The sequence below is a fragment of the Canis aureus genome, chromosome 2 (assembly GCF_053574225.1).
Source record: "Canis aureus isolate CA01 chromosome 2, VMU_Caureus_v.1.0, whole genome shotgun sequence".
Lineage (NCBI taxonomy): Eukaryota > Metazoa > Chordata > Mammalia > Carnivora > Canidae > Canis > Canis aureus.
Genome location: NC_135612.1, coordinates 34,767,856 through 34,786,178, shown reverse-complemented (window position 1 = coordinate 34,786,178; position 18,323 = coordinate 34,767,856). Strand labels below are relative to the sequence as shown.

Genomic DNA, 18,323 nt, shown 5'->3' with positions numbered 1-18,323 from the left:
TTTCTAATAGCTAAGTAATATTCCATTGTATACATACACTACAGCTTCTTTATCCATTTTCTATTTCTACCTCAGTCCTTTGCTCTAGACACCTGTGGGTTTGTAGATATGTAGCCTTTATGAGAATAATCTGCTTTTTTTCCTGCCTGCATTCTGAGTTATTTCTATAAATAGAGATGAGCAACTTGCTTCAGGCCTTCAGTTATCCTCCTGACAATTTAGAACATATGTACATAATAGTTTACAAACAAGGTCCCCTCTGTTCCCTCCAGTGCAAGTGAGGAAACGTAACGAGGCTGCCACCTGCCCCTGAACGAGGGAGGGAAAGGGTAAATAACAGGTAAAAAATGTCACAAAACTTTCCATCTCTTCTGAATATAGTTTTTTCTTTATTTGGCATTTGGTTGGCTTCTGCAAACTTTGGAATATTTTCCAGAGCTCGTACAAAGTTGTTTCAGACAGCGTCTGCTTGTTTTTTGATATTCTTATACAGAAACAAGAGCTTGAAGCTTCTTAGTGTGCCATTTTGCTGATGTCACTGTCCAATAAGGAGATATTTAAAATCAAGAGGAGGAGAATGTTTATAAAGATAAAGTAGAAATTAATAAACAGAATTATGATATAAAATCAAAAGCTAGCTTTTAAAAATATTTAAAAAATAAATACTATGCTACTGAACAAAACTAAAAATGAAAAAGGGCATATAAAAATGTGTGCTGGGGGCAATGCACAGGCACATGCTAATTAATTAGAAGGTCTAGATAAAAAAGGACATTTTCCTGAAAAACATGAATTTTTGAGATTGATGCAAGAAGAAAACTTAGAGAAACCTGTAAGTATAGCAGAAACTGAAGCCATGCGTGCCAGGGTAAAAAATGTCACTCAAGAACCTATGTAAAGTACCATGCATCTATTCAAAACATTTCATATGATGTGAATATGTGAATTCACATATATGTGAATATGAATGAGTAATTTTTTAAAAGTACTTACAGGAATACTAACCCTTTTAGGAATAGATATTTACTGTATAATATAATCTATTACAGCACATGCAAAAACAGAAATCATCTTGATTCATATTACATCAAAACATATCATGAAATATAAAGACAGATTTAATTTATTGATTGAATATATCAACAGAATCTATACGGCATATATCACAAATGTGTGAGTGCCCCACATTACCACCTCACCAACGGATAATTTACTAGGGAATTTCAGTGAATTGGTCCATGGTTCTTAGAAACTTCAGCCAAGTCATAGATCTTAATTGGAGTCAGAGTAATGAGAGAGAATGAACTAACCTGGGAATAGATTTTTTGGGACAATTTCCAGCCATTTCTGTGGGAGATTAACTCCTTCAGTTGGGACTCCAGGAAGAATGGTGCCTGCTTCATACCTGGTACAGCTAGCCTAGTTTTGAGATGGCAGCAGTAGAGGAGACTGAATAGGAACTGAACTGTTAGACTAGGAATGCAGGTATATTTCCTGTGGATCACATAGGAGCTACACGGAAAAAATGGAAGATCCAAAGTAATCGTGGATCCTCTATAATAAGGCTGCCTAGAGGGTAGAGAAATAGACAGTGACCATGAAAAATGGATTCCCAGAGCTGAGGAAAGAATTCAAGGCACTCCATGGAATAGAAACATCCTACTGTCTTACTCTCCCAATCCTCAAAGCTGGTCAAGGGACCAGCTGAAGAAAGGTGCCCTGAGAAGAGTCAATTTTCAACATCTTCTAAGTCCAGAGAGTCTGAAGCCATGACAAAAATGGTATTAGTTTAAGTAAAACTTCTCTTCCTTATTTTCCCTTCATTCCCTAAATCTTCAAAATGGGAGGAGTCATATGTAGGCTGTCAACCCGGGTTGCATAGTAGGAGAGTACAGAGGAAATTAGAATAAGGGAGGCTGAGAAGTCAACTATTCTCCCTTTGCCACTAGTTTTCTAGACTAAAATAGGGCTGGGTTATGAAAAGAGAAAATATTAATGCTAAATCTAAATTTAGTATTAAACACTGACCAGAGAATTCCTGTGTAACATAAAGATAGAAAGGAACTATTGCTAAAACATTGGCAGAAAACCATGAAATCTGCCCAAATTTTTATACAAGGTGAAGAAATACTGCATAGTGTATAAGGAGATGGTGGGGGACAAACAAAACTTCATTATAACTAGATATAACTAGGTATGCTTATCACCAATAAACTGGTTGTCTAAGGATTTTTAAAAGAATAATTATGGCACCGTACTTATGGATATGTCTCCTCAGGTGAGGGAAACAAAAGCAAAAGTAAACTATTGGAACTACACCAAAATAAAAAGCTTTTATACAGCATAGAAAACCATCAACAAAACAAAAAGTCAACTTATTGAATTGGAGAGATATCTGCAAAGATATATCTGATAAGGGATTAATATCTAAAATATATGAAGAACATAACTCAACATAAAAAAAAATCTAATTTAAAAATGGGCAGAGAACCTGAATAGACATTTCTCCAAAGATGTACGGATTACCAATAGACATATTAAAAGATGTTCAACATCACTAATTATCAGGAAAATTATCAATCCATAATCCATCAATCAAAACCATTAACGACCATACAACCCCACACTAGTCAATGGCAAATATCAAAAAAGATAAGAAATAACAAGTGTTGGCAGTGATGTGGAATAAAGGGACCCCCATGATGGTGGGAATGTAAATTGATGCAACCACTGTGAAACTATGGAAAAGAGTATGAAGGTTCCTCAAAATATTAAAAATAGAAATCCCATAGGATGCAGTAATTCCACTATGGACACTAACCTATGCCTCACCATTGAAAACCCTAATTTGGAATGATATATGCACCCCTATGTTTATTACAGCATTGTTTAGAACCCCCAAGATTACAGAAGCAATGTGTGGCAGATGGTCACTACGCTTATCACGGTAAGCTTGAGTACTGTATAAAATTGTTGAATCAATATGTTGTATACATGAAACTAACAGAACATTGTATGTCAATTATGTTCAATAAAAATTTTAAAAAATTGTAAGTTAGCCATGGACAAACAAATGTTAACAGTTTTTTAAAGAGTACTGCCCACCATGATAAAATAGGATTTATCTAAGGAATTCAATGATGAATCAAGATAGGGAATTAATACATTTCAGTTACAGGTTAAATTAGGAAAATGAGCAGACAGAGAGGGAGTGAATTAATAAAATCTATTTTTATTTCTAATATATAAAGGAAATAATCTGGGGTCAGTTGTCTAATTTATGACTAGTGCTTGAATATAAACTCCATAAATTGATGATATCTGTGTTATTCAACTCATGACACAGTTCCCAGAAGCTGACAGCCAGTAAATGCATTTTTTAATAGAAGTAAAAGAATGAGTCATAACTACCTTAAACTGAAAATATAAATTATCTTTTTATGTGGGATACGAGGAGCACCTTTATTATAACAAAGAACTAGGAAATAATGTACACTGCTACCATTGTGTTTCATTTTCTGGAAGTTGAAATCAATGCAATAAAATGAGAAATAGAAATAAGAATAAAACTAATGAAAATGAACATAAAAATCATTATAAACAATATGATTCTTGGACTAAAATCCTCAAGATTATTAATTAAACTGTTAGCCCAATTGGATGCTGGCTATTGGATACTGGATAAATGCCTAAACAAAGATAGTTATAAATAAATAGATTATAGCTTTCCTACATATCTGTAAAAGCCATTTAGAAAAATAACATAAAATGATCACATTCCTAAAAGTATCACACATAAAAAATAGTAATAACTTTATCAAGATGTGAGTGGGCTGTCTAAAGAAAATGGCAAAACTCTGCTACAAGCCATGAATGAAGACATGAATGAATACAGAAATGTTACAGTTATGTGGGAAAGGTTGACTATGATATAGCACTTGCTCAAAGTAATATTTAATGAATATAATTCCAACTAATCTTCCAAATTATTTTTAAGAATTTTCTAAAACAAATGATTCTAAACATTACATGGAAGAGTAAACTGGTTAAGTATTTTAACAAATAGCTGATAATTTGAGAAGAAAAATATTGGAAAGCACCTCACATTATACACCAAAATAAATTCTGATGGATTAAGAATCTAAATAGAGAATATAAAAATAGAAATACCATGGAAATAAGTATTAGAATTTAAATTTAATCCTCACAATATCTTTTCCACCCAACACTCTAGGTTTGGGGGATGGAACAATAAATAAGACAGAAACAGTTCTTTTCTCAGAGAACTTATATTCTCATGGTGGCTTCCTCACCATCATGGATAAATACAAAAAAAAATCAATAAATAAGAGATGCAATAAAATGATGAGATAATCATCTGAAAACCCGCTATAATACAAATAAAACAAGATGTTGTAATACAAAGGGAATAGATGATCAGAGCAGGATTCTCCTTGTGGAAGTGACAGTTGAACTGTCCTCAGTTATATAATTACTCCATGATGCTAAAAACACAAGTACCTAGAAGTGAAGTACTACATTCAGCAAAGAGCATGTGCAAAGGCCTGAACACAGGGACACCCTCATCCTTGATATTTCTGAAGAGTGAAAGGAAGGTCTGCATACTGGATGCATGATAAAGAGTGAACAGATAAAATGTGAGTAATAGGCATGTTAGATGGTCTCTTCACAAATGGGAAGATAAAGAGGTTTCTGTTTTTAATTCAAGTATGAGACTATGTCATCAAATGAGTGTGGTGGGAGGTGATTAAAGTGAAGGTGTGAAAGAGTCCTTAAAAGCAGGGGAAGAATGGATGACCATAGGAAGGACATAGAATATTATAAATGTGAATTTAAAATGAAATTGAGCAATTTTCTCTAGCCCTGAGGGATGAAGTAAATAGGTTATTTATAGTAGCCAAATAAGGATAAAGTCCAAAGCAGGTGTCACAACCTTAAATATGTAATTTGTTGCTGATAAGAGTAAAAATTGGCATAATCCTTTTTTAAAAAGATTTAATTAATTAATTAATTAATTAATTAATTAATTTGAGAAGGAGAGAGAGTGCATAAGTGCAGGGAGGGAGAGGGACATGTAGACTCCATGCTGAGTGTAGAGTCTGATGTGGGGCTTGATCCCCATGATCCCACAACTCTGAGATTAGGACCTGAACCCAAATCAAGTCTGATGCTTAACCAACTGAGCCACCCAGGTATTCCAGCATAATCCTTTTTAATTTTTTTAATATTTTATTTATTTAATCATAAGAGGCACAGAGAGAGAGAGGCAGAGACATAGGCAGAGAGAGAAGCAGTTTCCCTGCAAGGAGCTCAATGTGGCACTCGATACCAGGACCCCAGGATCAGGACCCAAGCCAAAGGGAGACTCTCAACCACTAAGCCACCCAGGTGTCCCCAGCATAATCTTTTTAGAAAGCAATTCATCAAAATGTTGTTTACTTATAACTGGGAAACAGTGACAAAATAGGAGTCTGGGAAATAAGCACGTGTGCTCAAATCACATGGGTCTTATTAATTCTGTTAGCTTACATCTTTCCTGAGGGAAAAAGAATCTGATCAGAACCATTGTATGAAACAGTTTCAGAATAAAATGACAGCCAAACCAATAAAAGTAGTTAGTCTGAATCCGGTGAAGTAAGTTGTAACCTCATCTTAACACTGCATTCAACTTCTTTATTATCAGAATGGCAGTTTTAACAATTTTGAGCATTTTTAGTAGCAAGTGGAAGTGCTGTAGTGTATTTTCCAACAAATTTTGCAATATGCTTAGGAAAAACATAGCTACATTGTTTTGAAGATGACTCAACCTTAGATTCTCAGGTGCTTTTTGAAGCAAATCAAATACTATTTTGGGAGCCCATTACCAATTCCTAGCATCAGGAAAAAAAAAAAAAAAAAAGATTCAAAGACAAAATGCATGTCCTGAAAAAAAGATTACAAAGTTTCCTCAATGGCACAAGGTGAGATATTCAATGACATCAGGTGATCAGTTGCCTGAAAAAGAAACACAGGAAGATAGAAGAGGGATGGATAATGACTGCCTTCTCACAGGTAGCAAAAAACTTCAGCCCAGAACCAAAGAAAACAAACAAACAAACAAACAAACAAAAAAACTGCGACGGGAATAGGACCGAGATCTGTAAGCATCTTAGCCAAGATCTTCCCAGTGCCTGGCAAGGTTTGGCTGCCCAAAGGAAATTCAAAGAGCCCCAGTTTTATTTTAGGATGGTATGTATGCCCTACCTAGAGCATTCTCTCACACAGAAGCTCAGATTACTGTTTAATTCAGCAGAGCTCAAGCCAATAGGCTCAAGGTAGTGCTAGTCCAAGTTTCAAAGTGAAAAGGCTATAAGGGTCATTGAGAAAATAGTTTAGGATTTATAATGATCTTTTATCGCTACAGGAGCATGATCACTTTCAAGTATCTGTATGAGCAGTCATCGACCACTTTTGCAGAGTCATCAGAGTAATGGATTAATGATTTCCCAGAATAAAACTGAGATGATGTAAAAACCTACGTCATGGACAGCTGATCCACAGCCAGAGATGTTCATCTACCTTGATAAAGCAAAAGCCTTCTTTGATCCTATACTGCAACAGTTGGACATGAACAGGAAAAGCAGCCTGGAGGAGTGTAATGGTGCTGATTTACCAGCATAGGCTACAGCTGCATAGCCAGGTGAAGGCAATCCCTGTCTCCAGTGGGGAGAAAAAAATCAACCTGAACATCTCAGGAATACAGCCAGGACAACTAATATCTCAGAGATATAACCAGTAAGAAAGCAATCCCTGTTGGGCTAGAACTTCATCAGCAGCACTGTAAAAGCAAGAAATAAACAACAGTCCTAGTGGCCCATAAACTTTCACGAGAGTTTAAATCACTAAAGTCCTCAGCTGCACCAGGCCTCCTTCAGGTTGATGCCATGGTACCTACATACCAAAGGTATAATGTGTTGCTGGGGTTTTATACACTGGCTCATCCTTGGCTTGCCATGTCACTAACATGGTCCAATGATCACAATAGCAGACAGCAAACAAAGGGAAGGTAGAATTTGGAGCCCAGAGGAGTATGGAGGGTAGCTTACCAATGTGAACACTCAAATTGATTTTTACGAAAAGCATGATACATATACTGTGAGTGTATATGTATAAAATAGAATATACATATATATATATTCAGTTCACATAGAATAATGCAGAATATGTATATACATGAATTTAATAACATTATCAGTATTTTGAAATACAAAGGTGCTTCTTGTCCAAAAATTCAAATTATTTAAAATTCATATTCAAATTAATTTCTAGGGGATCCCTGGGTGGCGCAACGGTTTAGCGCCTGCCTTTGGCCCAGGGCGCGATCCTGGAGACCCGGGATCGGGTCCCACGTCGGGCTCCCGGTGCATGGGGCCTGCTTCTCCCTCTGCCTCTCTCTCTCTCTCTCTGACTACCATAAATAAATAAAAATTTAAAAAAAAAACAAATTAATTTCTATAGATATGTGTGATTTTTAAATCTAGAGGCAGAAATTTCTAGACTAGGAATCAGATGGCACAATGTAGCTATTAAGCATGCGCAGATTGTGGCAGTCTGTTATTTAGGGATTTTCTTTCTGACAGCTTGTCCAGGACAACATAGATCTGAAGAACTGTTTCAAAAATATGAGCTTCTAAATAAAGATATAAGGAGCATATTAAGACTACATTTGAATAAAAACAGTTATTTATTTGGAAATCCATTTACTGATTTAAGAGGCTGTTTGAAATGTATAATGGATGTAAATTTGACTATAGAGTTCTTAAAGTTATTGTACCAAGTTTATTATTGAAAATTTCCCATAGCTTATTATAAAATTATTTAACTTTTATATGTAAATTTACAGGCAGAGTATTAGCTAAGGGTATAGTTTTATTCTCTTGTTTTTTTGCATGTTTTATGGTGTTAAATTCAACACTTTCAAACAGAGCTTGGATATTTATACAGTTCATTCATTCATATCATATCATTCTGTCTATTATAGTCTGAATGTTTAAGTACCCCCCCCCCCCCCAATTTATATGTTGAAATCCTAACCCACCAAAAATGGTGCTATCAGGAAGTGGGGGCTTAGGTCATGAGGCTGGACCCTTCATGAATGGGATTAGTGTTCTTATAAAAGAGATCCCACAGAACTCCCTTGCCCCTTTCACTAGGTGAGCACACAGCAAGAAGTGAGCCCTCTCCAGACACTGGGATCTTGATCTTGGATTGCAGCCTCCAGAAATGTGAGAAATAAGTGTCTATTGTTTATAAGCCATCCGGCTTATGATATTTTGTTATAGCAGCCAGAATTGACTAAGGCACTATACTAACAGTTAAAGTTTCAGTAGAAGCATACTAACATACTCTACCTCTGGCAAGAAAATAAAGAATGCAGAAATAAAAATGGAGAGAACCCAAATAGCAAGTTTTGTTTACAAAACAAAGAAGCCTAGGGGTTCCTGGGTGGCTCGCTACATTAAGCATCTGACTGTTGACTTCTGCTCAGGTCATGATCTCAGTAAGGTCATGAGATTGAGTCTCATGTCAGGCTCCCTGCTCAGCAGTTAGTCTGCTTCTCTCCTTCTCCCTCTCCCTCTACCCCCCCACTCTGCTTGAATTCTGTCTCTAAAATAAATAAATAAATCTTTCAAAGAAAAAGCCAAAAAAGCTCATTTTTTACTGATATTTGTTTCCTTTTGTTCTCCCACCACATACACACACTTTTTCTATTCATATTTTGGGGGTGGGGACAGATAAATGAAGGACCCGACTTCTCATTTTATGCTCACATGGTTTCTGGGTAATCTTTTGTACAACTGATGTACTTGTCAGAACCTCCAGAATTTTACATGTGCATTTTGGATTTCCAGGCAAAAATAAAAATGCTTGAAATGTCCCAGAGAAACATCAGTCTGAACTTTTTTTTTTTACAGTTATACCATGATTTAGTTGACATGCACCACTTTTTTCCCCTTATAGTTTTTAAAAGTCTCATTTTTTTTTTTTGCTAAAATTCTGTCTCTTATTTTATATATTGCTGTTTTAAGAAAGTCACTCAACATTTGCTACTTAAGGTAATGTTAAATAATCCCCTTTCCCTGTTTCCCTGTTTGAAGCACTAAAAGCCACGTGATGTGGAGATATATATATATATATATATATATATATATATAGTTATGATTTCACTTAGACTTTTTGGAGTTTTAGTTAAAGGCCTATGGACTCACATTTTATGATAAATATTTTCTCCAAGATGTCCACCTGTATCCTACTCAAAACTGTGGTCACTCCTAGATCTTAAAGGCACTTTTAGGCCAGGAGATCAAGAAAGACACACCCATGTGCATATAAACACATCCACACCTACACCCCCGCCCACACACAATTACTCTAAAACAAAATAAAACAAAACAAATAATTGCAAAATCAATGAAAAAAAAAGATTTTTAAGATCACCATTTAAGAAGGGTGATGATATTCACAATAATTAGCCACCAGCAGTGGTGGAACATCATGGGGAGGTCTGGTGGTTTCCAGCGTAGCCGGTGAAGCCCAGGGCCTCCTCAGGGTTCCACTCAGCAGATTGTTTTCCCTGATTCAAGTAATTTCATTATGAAACCTGGTGAGAGATGATTCTCATCAGGAAACCTCACATTTAGTCATGCCCATAAATATTGGTGACATTACCTCATGAAGCTCTGAGGAGATTGTACCATGTAACAGCAAAATTAGACAGTTTTTTTCAACTCGGTAAACAGCTTTGGGGAAAATTTATTACAAACCTCTGCAGTGTCAAAGCAATACTAATTACAGGCCTTTGTGGCTATGATATGGGAAATCCGTCCTCAGGGAATCTGTGTTCTTAGATATGGCAACCGGATTATTTAAAATCAATCCAAGGAAGCAGTTTTTCCCTTGTGTGGTGTAACAGTAATGCCCCACATTTTATATTTATAAGATTCATGTGTGTGTGCAATCTCAGTGTTTCATGGATGTCTCCTAATTAATCTTAGGACATGGCCTCACTCCCTATTTCTCAAGTGAGAGATTCAATGCCAATGCACCATGAAACTGTGAAATTGGCCTTGAAAAGGCAGACAGACCTGAGCCCGTACAGCACCGTCCCATCAGGGTGAAGGCGGATCATGCGGTTTTTCACTGTCACTCCATGCACAAATGACTTTTTGTCATTTAAGAAATATGTGTCAGGCACCCATAGCTGGTCAGCCACTCGATTGTCAAGCGTGAGGTTGAGAGGGATCCCAGAATAGGCAAGCCTTTTATCTCTCCAATATTGTTGAAAATACATGGTTAAGGTGTAATCCTAGGGGAAAAAAAGAAAAGAAAAAATTAGTTTGTGCTTAGCCACAGGCATATTTCCTCCATGACTGCTTAAATTCAGGTTGGAATTCAGGAGAAATGGATATTATTTTCAGGCAGGGTAGGAAACAGTGGTTGCTTTCTTGTAAATGCAGATACTAGGTTTAATAGGTGTAAATCATGTCTATATATCCTCTTTTTTTTTAAACCCTCTGTTTTATTTAGGTAAGAACCAGACTAGACAAATTGGCATTTAAACAATAGTCACACAGATATAAAGGTCAAAAAATAATTTTTAAAAAGTCATCATAAAATCAGGCTGCTGGCAGGACCCTGAGAGCTCCCGTAGGTCCGCTATCTCCCACCAGGCAGACAGGTGTCTTTACCACCCATGGCAAAGGAGCTCTATCTACAAATTCTGCAATGTAAGCCACTTTCCTCCCTTGCTCTCTGTGAGAGCTGTAAATAGAATCCCTCCGTAAACATGCACTGGAAACACAATGACCTGTGGGAGGTCTCCATGCCTTATTCATTACATTTTCTTTTTCTTCCAGAACGCCACAGCCATTTCTACACTAACTAGGTCATGTCATTACCTTGAGATGATGATATATTCATCTGGGGAAAATGGGAGCCTAGCTACAGTTGGAAAAAAGAGAAGGGAAATGGGCCATGGTGCAACCCCTACAGGCTTGCCAACAAAATAAGCAAGTATTTAGGAAGATGATCCTACTTTTGTTTGCCTGTTTGTTTTTTGCAAAGCAATTAATGCAGTAAGAACGTGGAAAAAAGAAATCAGGCTAAGCATGAAAATTCTATTTTTAAATTTTTATTCTTTTTGGCAATCCCTATTCAAGTCTACAAAACTCAAGTCTGAAAATTTGGTAATATTTATGGGACATCTTGAGCCCCAGTATAGAAAGATGCAAGGTGAAAACCCAAAGGTAAGTAAGGTAAACTTTCTAACAAGGGAAGGGAAAATCACCATTCCATACAGGAGCTTCTTAATTCACACACTTATAGATGTCTGCAAACATCCTGGCTTTGTGGGCAATGAGAGGTGGGATTGCAAATCCATTGAATCCATCCTAGACACATGGGTCTTATGACATCCCAGCCAACACTTATTTTGCTGATTCACAGGGCAGTTCTCAGGGCTTGCTAATCTAATAATAATGCCTACTTATCACTGATCTCATGAGTGTTAGAGCATAGAAGCCTCTGAAATGGCAAAGAATATATCTGGATGGTCTTCTCCAGGTGCTCACAGGCAAGGTGACAAAACCAATAATGCTAAACAACTCAGCAAAATCAGTTTTAAGCTATAAGGGCCATAAAAAAAATATCAGAGGAGGGAGGAAGCAGAAAAATTTAAATGGGCTGGGGAGTCCTTATAGAGGTTTTATTTGCAACTTGAAGGAGAGATAGCACTTGAAGGGATGAGAAGAAACACAGAGGAGTTTTTTCCCAGGTACTTACATGGGCAGAGTTCTGTGTCTGGCATGACTTATACGAATTGCCCCCCCCCCCCCAATCTCACAGAAAAGGTAACATTAAAGATAGTCCATAGCTGGCCAGATAGAGGATGGGGGGCATGAAAAATAAATCATACAGGGATCCCTGGCTGGCGCAGCGGTTTGGCGCCTGCCTTTGGCCCAGGGCGCGATCCTGGAGACCCGGGATCGAATCCCACGTCGGGCTCCTGGTGCATGGAGCCTGCTTCTCCCTCTGACTGCGTCTCTGCCTCTCTCTCTCTCCTCTCTGTGCATTCTCATAAATAAATAAAATCTTTTTTTTTTTTTAAAGAAAAATAAATCATACAAAGATGTGGCTTTTATTGCACTGATTTTACTAAACTGATGAGAAACTTTGAGAAATGCAGTTTTGCCAGAACTTAGGATTCAAGAGAGGAAAAGGACAGAGTAGTGGGCAAGGCTGGACTCTGTAACAGTGACTAGAAGGTAGGAAAATTTGCATGCCAGCTCCACAGTCAGTGAAGGCACTGAAGGTTTCAAGTAGCAAGTGACATAACCAAGTGTATTAGCCATGTCTTTTGTTTTCTGTTTTCTCATGCTTTAACTTCTAGACCCTGGTTAACCCTGGAGGGACTGCTTTCGCTTCCCCCAGGGCTAGCTAATTCCTAGAGATAGCAAACAATTCCGTCAAGCTCTAGACTGTGCTTTCCAAATGCAAACCAACCAATCCAGAGCTCACACCCCAAGTGCCCTCCCTATTGGGTTGTCACACCCAGGCCAATATTTGAACTATGTCCAAGTACCAGGCAACTGGGGACAGTCTAGACCCTAGGGTCCACTTTAATCATTCTAACTAACCAATCTTAAGCCTGCTTATCCAGCCTCCCATATTCCCATTCACTCCCATGGAAACCACAATAAAGCTCTTTGCCCACAGTTTCCCTTCTTCCCTGTGACCCACCCTGGTGCTTCCCCGTGTGCCCCACCATTCCCTGCAATGGATGCTATGCATACCTCCACTGAGATCTGTGGTTAACAAACTACCTTTTCAATGGCAGCTGTCTCCTGATCTGGTGGCCTTGTCATACCTAAGTATAATAAAACCTATTTTAAACATAAAATCACAGATCAGGAAGGTAAGTTGTGCAGTGATTTCTTTAATGGCGAAAAAGATGATGAGCAAAGGCCTAAATGGGTGGAGAGTGTTTGCTGGTGGGTGATAAGGGAGAACAAGTGCAAAAGGAATGCAGGTTAGGGAAATCCTGAAAGTTTGCTGATGTTAGGCTTGATGTATGGCCTCAGGCTATGAATGGACCACAGGGAGCACAATCACATTCCCTGCATAACCACGAACGACGCTCAATGTAAGTGATGCATTTTAACCGAAACATTCAGAGTTTTGGTAGCATAACAAGATGGAAATAAATCAGCAATAGCAGCTAAAGGATTTTCAATTTGAATATAATGCTCCACATTACATTCTCATTGAAATAGAAGCATTTCACTTGCTTCTCTCTTTGGTCTGTAAGCCCACATCCTACGCCTGAATCATGAGTCTAGCACTTCTCTGAGTTCCCTTTCAACTGGCGTTCACATGGGTTACCATGAGGATGGAGAGAATGTGTCAGTCTGCCCTGGGAACCCAGTTGTCATCCAGAGCCTGTGAGCTTGGGCTTCAGGTCTTATTTTAATTTGTGTTGTTCTCCACACCATTAACAGCACCTCTCGGTTTTGGTCTTGGGTGTTTGCTGAGTTGACTTGAGTGGATTAGGGTTGTGGAGAGCTTAGGTAACAGAGAAAAACAGTATTTAAATCCAAACCTGCTGCATTAGCTGTGCCTTCTGAAGCAATTGCTTCACTACACCAGTGGGGACACTAGTCAGTATCACATTTCTTTCTCCTGTACAGATTGGTAGACAAAGGAAAGGTGACAGCAGACAGTAGGGCATGGTGCTGACTCCTGTGCTGGGCAGTGGTGAGCACCATGTATAATAATAATGACAGTAGCCGTGAACATGTTCTGATCCCTTGGTATGTGCTATGCCTCCTGCTAGTGTCATTTTGTTTAAACATAAAACAGGGATGATCAGTATTCTCATTATCATCCCCTCAATGAAGAAAAAAATTTAAAGAGCTCAAGTAATTTGCCTCTTCCTTTCCCCCTATGCCCCATTAAACAGTAGTAACTGGGGGGAATGGGATTTGAAGTTGGGGCTACATCCCTGCAGAGTGTGTCTCTCAACCTTAAAACCAAAGCTCTAAGGGATGGGGGCTAAACAGTTCTATAATAATTCGCATCTAGACTGAAATGAGCTTGATGCGAGGATGGTTTTGCAAAAATATCTTGAAGAGAGGAGAATCAAGTCATGTAGATAATGCAGTTTTTAAGGGGAATAAGAACTATGGCATCACTAAAGCCTCCCATCCCTGCAAACTTTTAGCACAGCTGCTATGTAGACAGATGCCTTGTGAAGTCCTCTTTTCTTCAGGGGGTCCCAGACAAGTTGATGTTTTCCACATTTGGAGCTCCCCAGAGCCTCTGTGAGCCTTCCTTGCCTTTTCCATGGATTGGTCACCCGTAAATATGGTGTAGCTGAGGGGGTCCTGCAAAGGGGGTGAAAGGGGACAGGGGAGTTGCCTTGAAATGGCATTTCTCAAATGCAGGGCTTTTGGGAGCTCCGAGGGTCATGGGAATTAGAACCAGGCAATACTGGTGAGTCTGATACTGGTGGTGAATGCCAGCATCTCCACTCCTTGGGCCTCTGCAGAGCTTACCATGTCCCTGACTTCCATCTTTCCTGCTCTGGTGATGTGATCCACCTGAGTACAGGGAGGGGTCTTCAGTCACACTGACATAGAACTCTCAGATACCAAAAGCCTCTGCCAGGGTGGGAGGGAATTGTGATTGTCTCCTCCTTTCCCACCTTTGCCCTTTGCACAAGAAACTAAATCTCCTAGGGAGAGACATTAGAGAGGAGTGGAGTATAGAGAGAAGCTAGCATTAGGAGGGTCAGAATGAGAGTAGGGCCCAGTGTGGGGAAAAGTGAGAATATAGAAGAAAGGGCTCGAGGGACTAGTGAGCTTCTAGGAAGAGGGGGCAACATGGGGTATCCAAGACTCTGTGAGGAATACAGAGGAATGACGTGCAGGAAACGGTAGGGCATGGGGAGAAGCAGAAGTCTGGGAGGAGCAGGCTCATGAGAGTAGTGGGGATCCAGGAGGGGTGAGGTTCAGGGGACAGTGTGATGGGTATAGGCTCCAGAAACCTCATCCTGGGAGGATGGGTTTAATTAGATTAGCACACAGTAGGAAGAGACAGTCTGCTTTCTGGCATTGACCCTTGACTGTGGCACAACAAGCCATCTCAGCGCATCTAGACAGAGCATGCTGGCAGAAGGAGGAGGGAAGTAAGGTCCTAGAGATCAGGACTTACAGAAATAGCTGCCAGTGGAGGTACAATGACAGACCCTGTGCTCAGGAGACCCAGAATCCTCTCTGCTGTGGGGCCATTATGGATTGAGAGGGGTAACCTTCACTCCTAGCCCTGCCTCAAATTATTCAGACCTGGCTAGGAATAGGCCAGAGTTCCTGGATAAGTCACCAGCCCAGCCAAGGGTCCCTGGGTTTGGAGCTAGTGGGCTGAGACAGCAGTGGGTGGGGCAGGAAGAGGCAGACAGTCTGGGGCTGCTAAAAAAGGATTATTGGCACTTACAGCTCTTGAAGCCCCAGTGGCTGGGGTCAAGGAACAGGTATTCTTGAGTATGAGCCATTCACCTGCCAAGTGTTTACACATAGGTGATAATCCTTTCAAAATCTCCTGAGAATATAGAAACAGCAACAGTAACTACAAAAATAAAATAAAACCTCAGCCCATCTTTTGGGCATTCAGGCAGCTCAAATAAATTGCAATAAGAGATAAACAACAAAGTTTCTTTCTGCTTGGGGAAATCTCTCCACATTTATCACATTGAAATAACAAGAATACATATCTGAAAGTAGAAATACTGCTCATTATTCTGCAATTAAGAAATTGACGAAATTTCCTCAGTGCAGGAAATGAAAACAAAATTTACTAACCCTGAGAAAGAAATGCAATCTCTAAACCACATTTATATATCTAGCTGCAGCTGTGAAAGCCACAGGATACCTACATTTGCATCTAGTTCAGTAAGCTTATGATTCAAAACCTTACAGGTAAGTTGTTCTCAGATTAGGGAAATTTGTTCTGAAAAGTTTACATAAGACCTAGGTCATAGGGACTTCTTTGTAGGCATTTCTGCAACAAAGTTTACACTGGGGGAATCTTGGCACTTCTTTTAACAAAATTTAGAAAATTCTAAGCCATTTTTTTTTAATTATCAAAAAAAAAATGAGTATCCAACATTACATCTATCTCTCCTCCCACAACACACTTCATTGGTACTGAGGTTCCCATTTGTTGAATCCATATGGTGATTTTTCCTAAGAAGGCATGACTCATCTCCTTCTGCTATCCTCTCTTCCTCCCCTAACCTCCTTCAAGCATTCACTGAGTATCTCCAAAGGCCAGGGACCATGCAGGGTGCTAGGGAGTCAGAGATAAGGAAGACATAATTTGTAACTAACTTTAAGTAGCTCATGATCCAGGAGTTAGATATAAAATTGAACCAAAGATAATGAAAGTGATTAAGAGAAGGAGCTTTAGAATCAAACATGTTCAAGTTTCAAGTCAGCGTCTTGTTGGCTGGGCATATGTACATGAGCCATTTCACTGCCCTAAGTCCACTTACCCTATCTGGTAAGACTGCCTGTCACACACTCTTAAGGGCTTAGAATGGTGGAGGGCATCCATTAGGAGTCAAGGAATGCACAATAATGCCAAGGACGTATATATTTAAGGGATATCTATTAAGTCTGGGCCTGGTAGGGAAGGAGGCTGGTGCACAAATGAGAAGGAAGGTAGCTGAGATGCTCTTGTCTTCTTATAATTGTTATACTGCCCAAAGATACATAGTTTGTATTTTTTATTCATCTACCTCAGTGGTAAATGTATTCAAAAGATGATCCAGTCACCTCTATAGTTACGAGTTCCTTGGTCCCCTATAGCCACCTGAAAAACTGGCATAGGATATAAATTACTTTGAACATAAGTGTTTTTTTTTTTTTTTCACAATGAATAGATAGGATAGATATTTTTCTAGAGTCCATTAAGTCTGAAAAGCAAAATGATTATACTGGCTGACATTCAAAGGACACACACACACAAAAGGTAGTATCAGAAGAAACTGAGAATTCAACATAAGCCATAACATTTTTACTGTGACACTTTCACAGCTCCCTTTCATTGTAAATTGGTGGCCATGTATAGCCTTTTTTTTTTTTTTTTTTAAAAGAAGTTAATCTCCCAAACTGGGCACCAAGGCACCAGGACACAGAAGTATCCCCACTTTCCATTCCCAGGTTTCTCCACTGGTGTCTCTGACCCATTGCACTTTTCTGAGATTTGCATGGATGGATCCTTCTGAACCTTTCCATCCAGACGCCCCACAGGCAACCCAAACTTGATATGTCCAAAATTAACTCATTATCTTCTGCCCCAAATCTGTTTCCCATTCTGTACCACCATTCTGTACCCACTTATTTATTCTTTTTTTTCCCCATTTATTTATTCCTAACCAAACCACAACCAGAGGCTGCATACCAACCTCTTCTTTCTTTCTCATCTCACATTCAACATTTATTCAGTCACTGGGTTCTGTTGATCCTATTTCCTAAATGCCTTCCATATCTAGAACTGGTCCATGAGTCAGCAGCAGCAGTACAGAGACTTGAGAGTGTTCCCATTGATACTCCATGATTAAAGATAAGCTCTTGGACTCTCACATTGCATCCCAGAACACTTACCATGTCTAGAGCAGGATGAGTCTAACCCAGACCTCAGATATATAATGGGTTAAATACAAGAATATAAAAGATGATCAGATGTCTCACACTCTGTATGGGAACAGATGTTTCAACTCAGCACAAACACCATATGAATGAAATTTTGGACTGTGCTTGTAAACTGCGGAGTCAATGCATATTCTCCTTTATTCTAAAAAAGTATTTATCTGAATAACACTCACTCAAGACACCAGACTGTTTAATAAATTATGTATATATTAATATATATAAAAATAATATGCATGCACATATGTTTATATAATCTGCAACATGTGTGTATATATAATCAGATACATAAGTTTATTTTCCAGCAACTATCTTTATTTATTTATTTTTTTTAAATTTTATTTTTATTTATTCATGATAGACACAGAGAAAGAGAGAGAGAGAGGCAGAGACACAGACAGAGGGAGAAGCAGGCTCCCTGCAGGGAGCCCGATGAGGGACTTGATCCCTATCCCAGAATCACGCCCTGAGCCAAAGGAAGACACTCAACCATTGAGCCACCCAGGCGTCCCTCCAGCAACTGTCATTAATTAATAGGCTTCCAAAAGGGGATGGGAT

General features: G+C 38.8%; 1 protein-coding gene across 5 annotated transcripts in view; it reads right to left on the bottom strand.

Annotated features, from left to right (window-relative positions):
• GABRB3 (gamma-aminobutyric acid type A receptor subunit beta3) overlaps positions 1-18,323 on the bottom strand; it is a 225,300-nt gene that overhangs the window by 59,107 nt on the left and 147,870 nt on the right. For 3 of the 5 annotated variants that reach the window (XM_077868421.1, XM_077868411.1, XM_077868429.1), the window contains one exon: positions 10,146-10,366. In XM_077868421.1, the coding sequence (XP_077724547.1) occupies positions 10,146-10,366 (221 nt within the window). Of the gene's footprint in view, positions 1-10,145; positions 10,367-15,549; positions 15,655-18,323 lie in introns of all 5 variants that reach the window. The other 2 variants (XM_077868403.1, XM_077868399.1) reach the window with 1 other exon arrangement.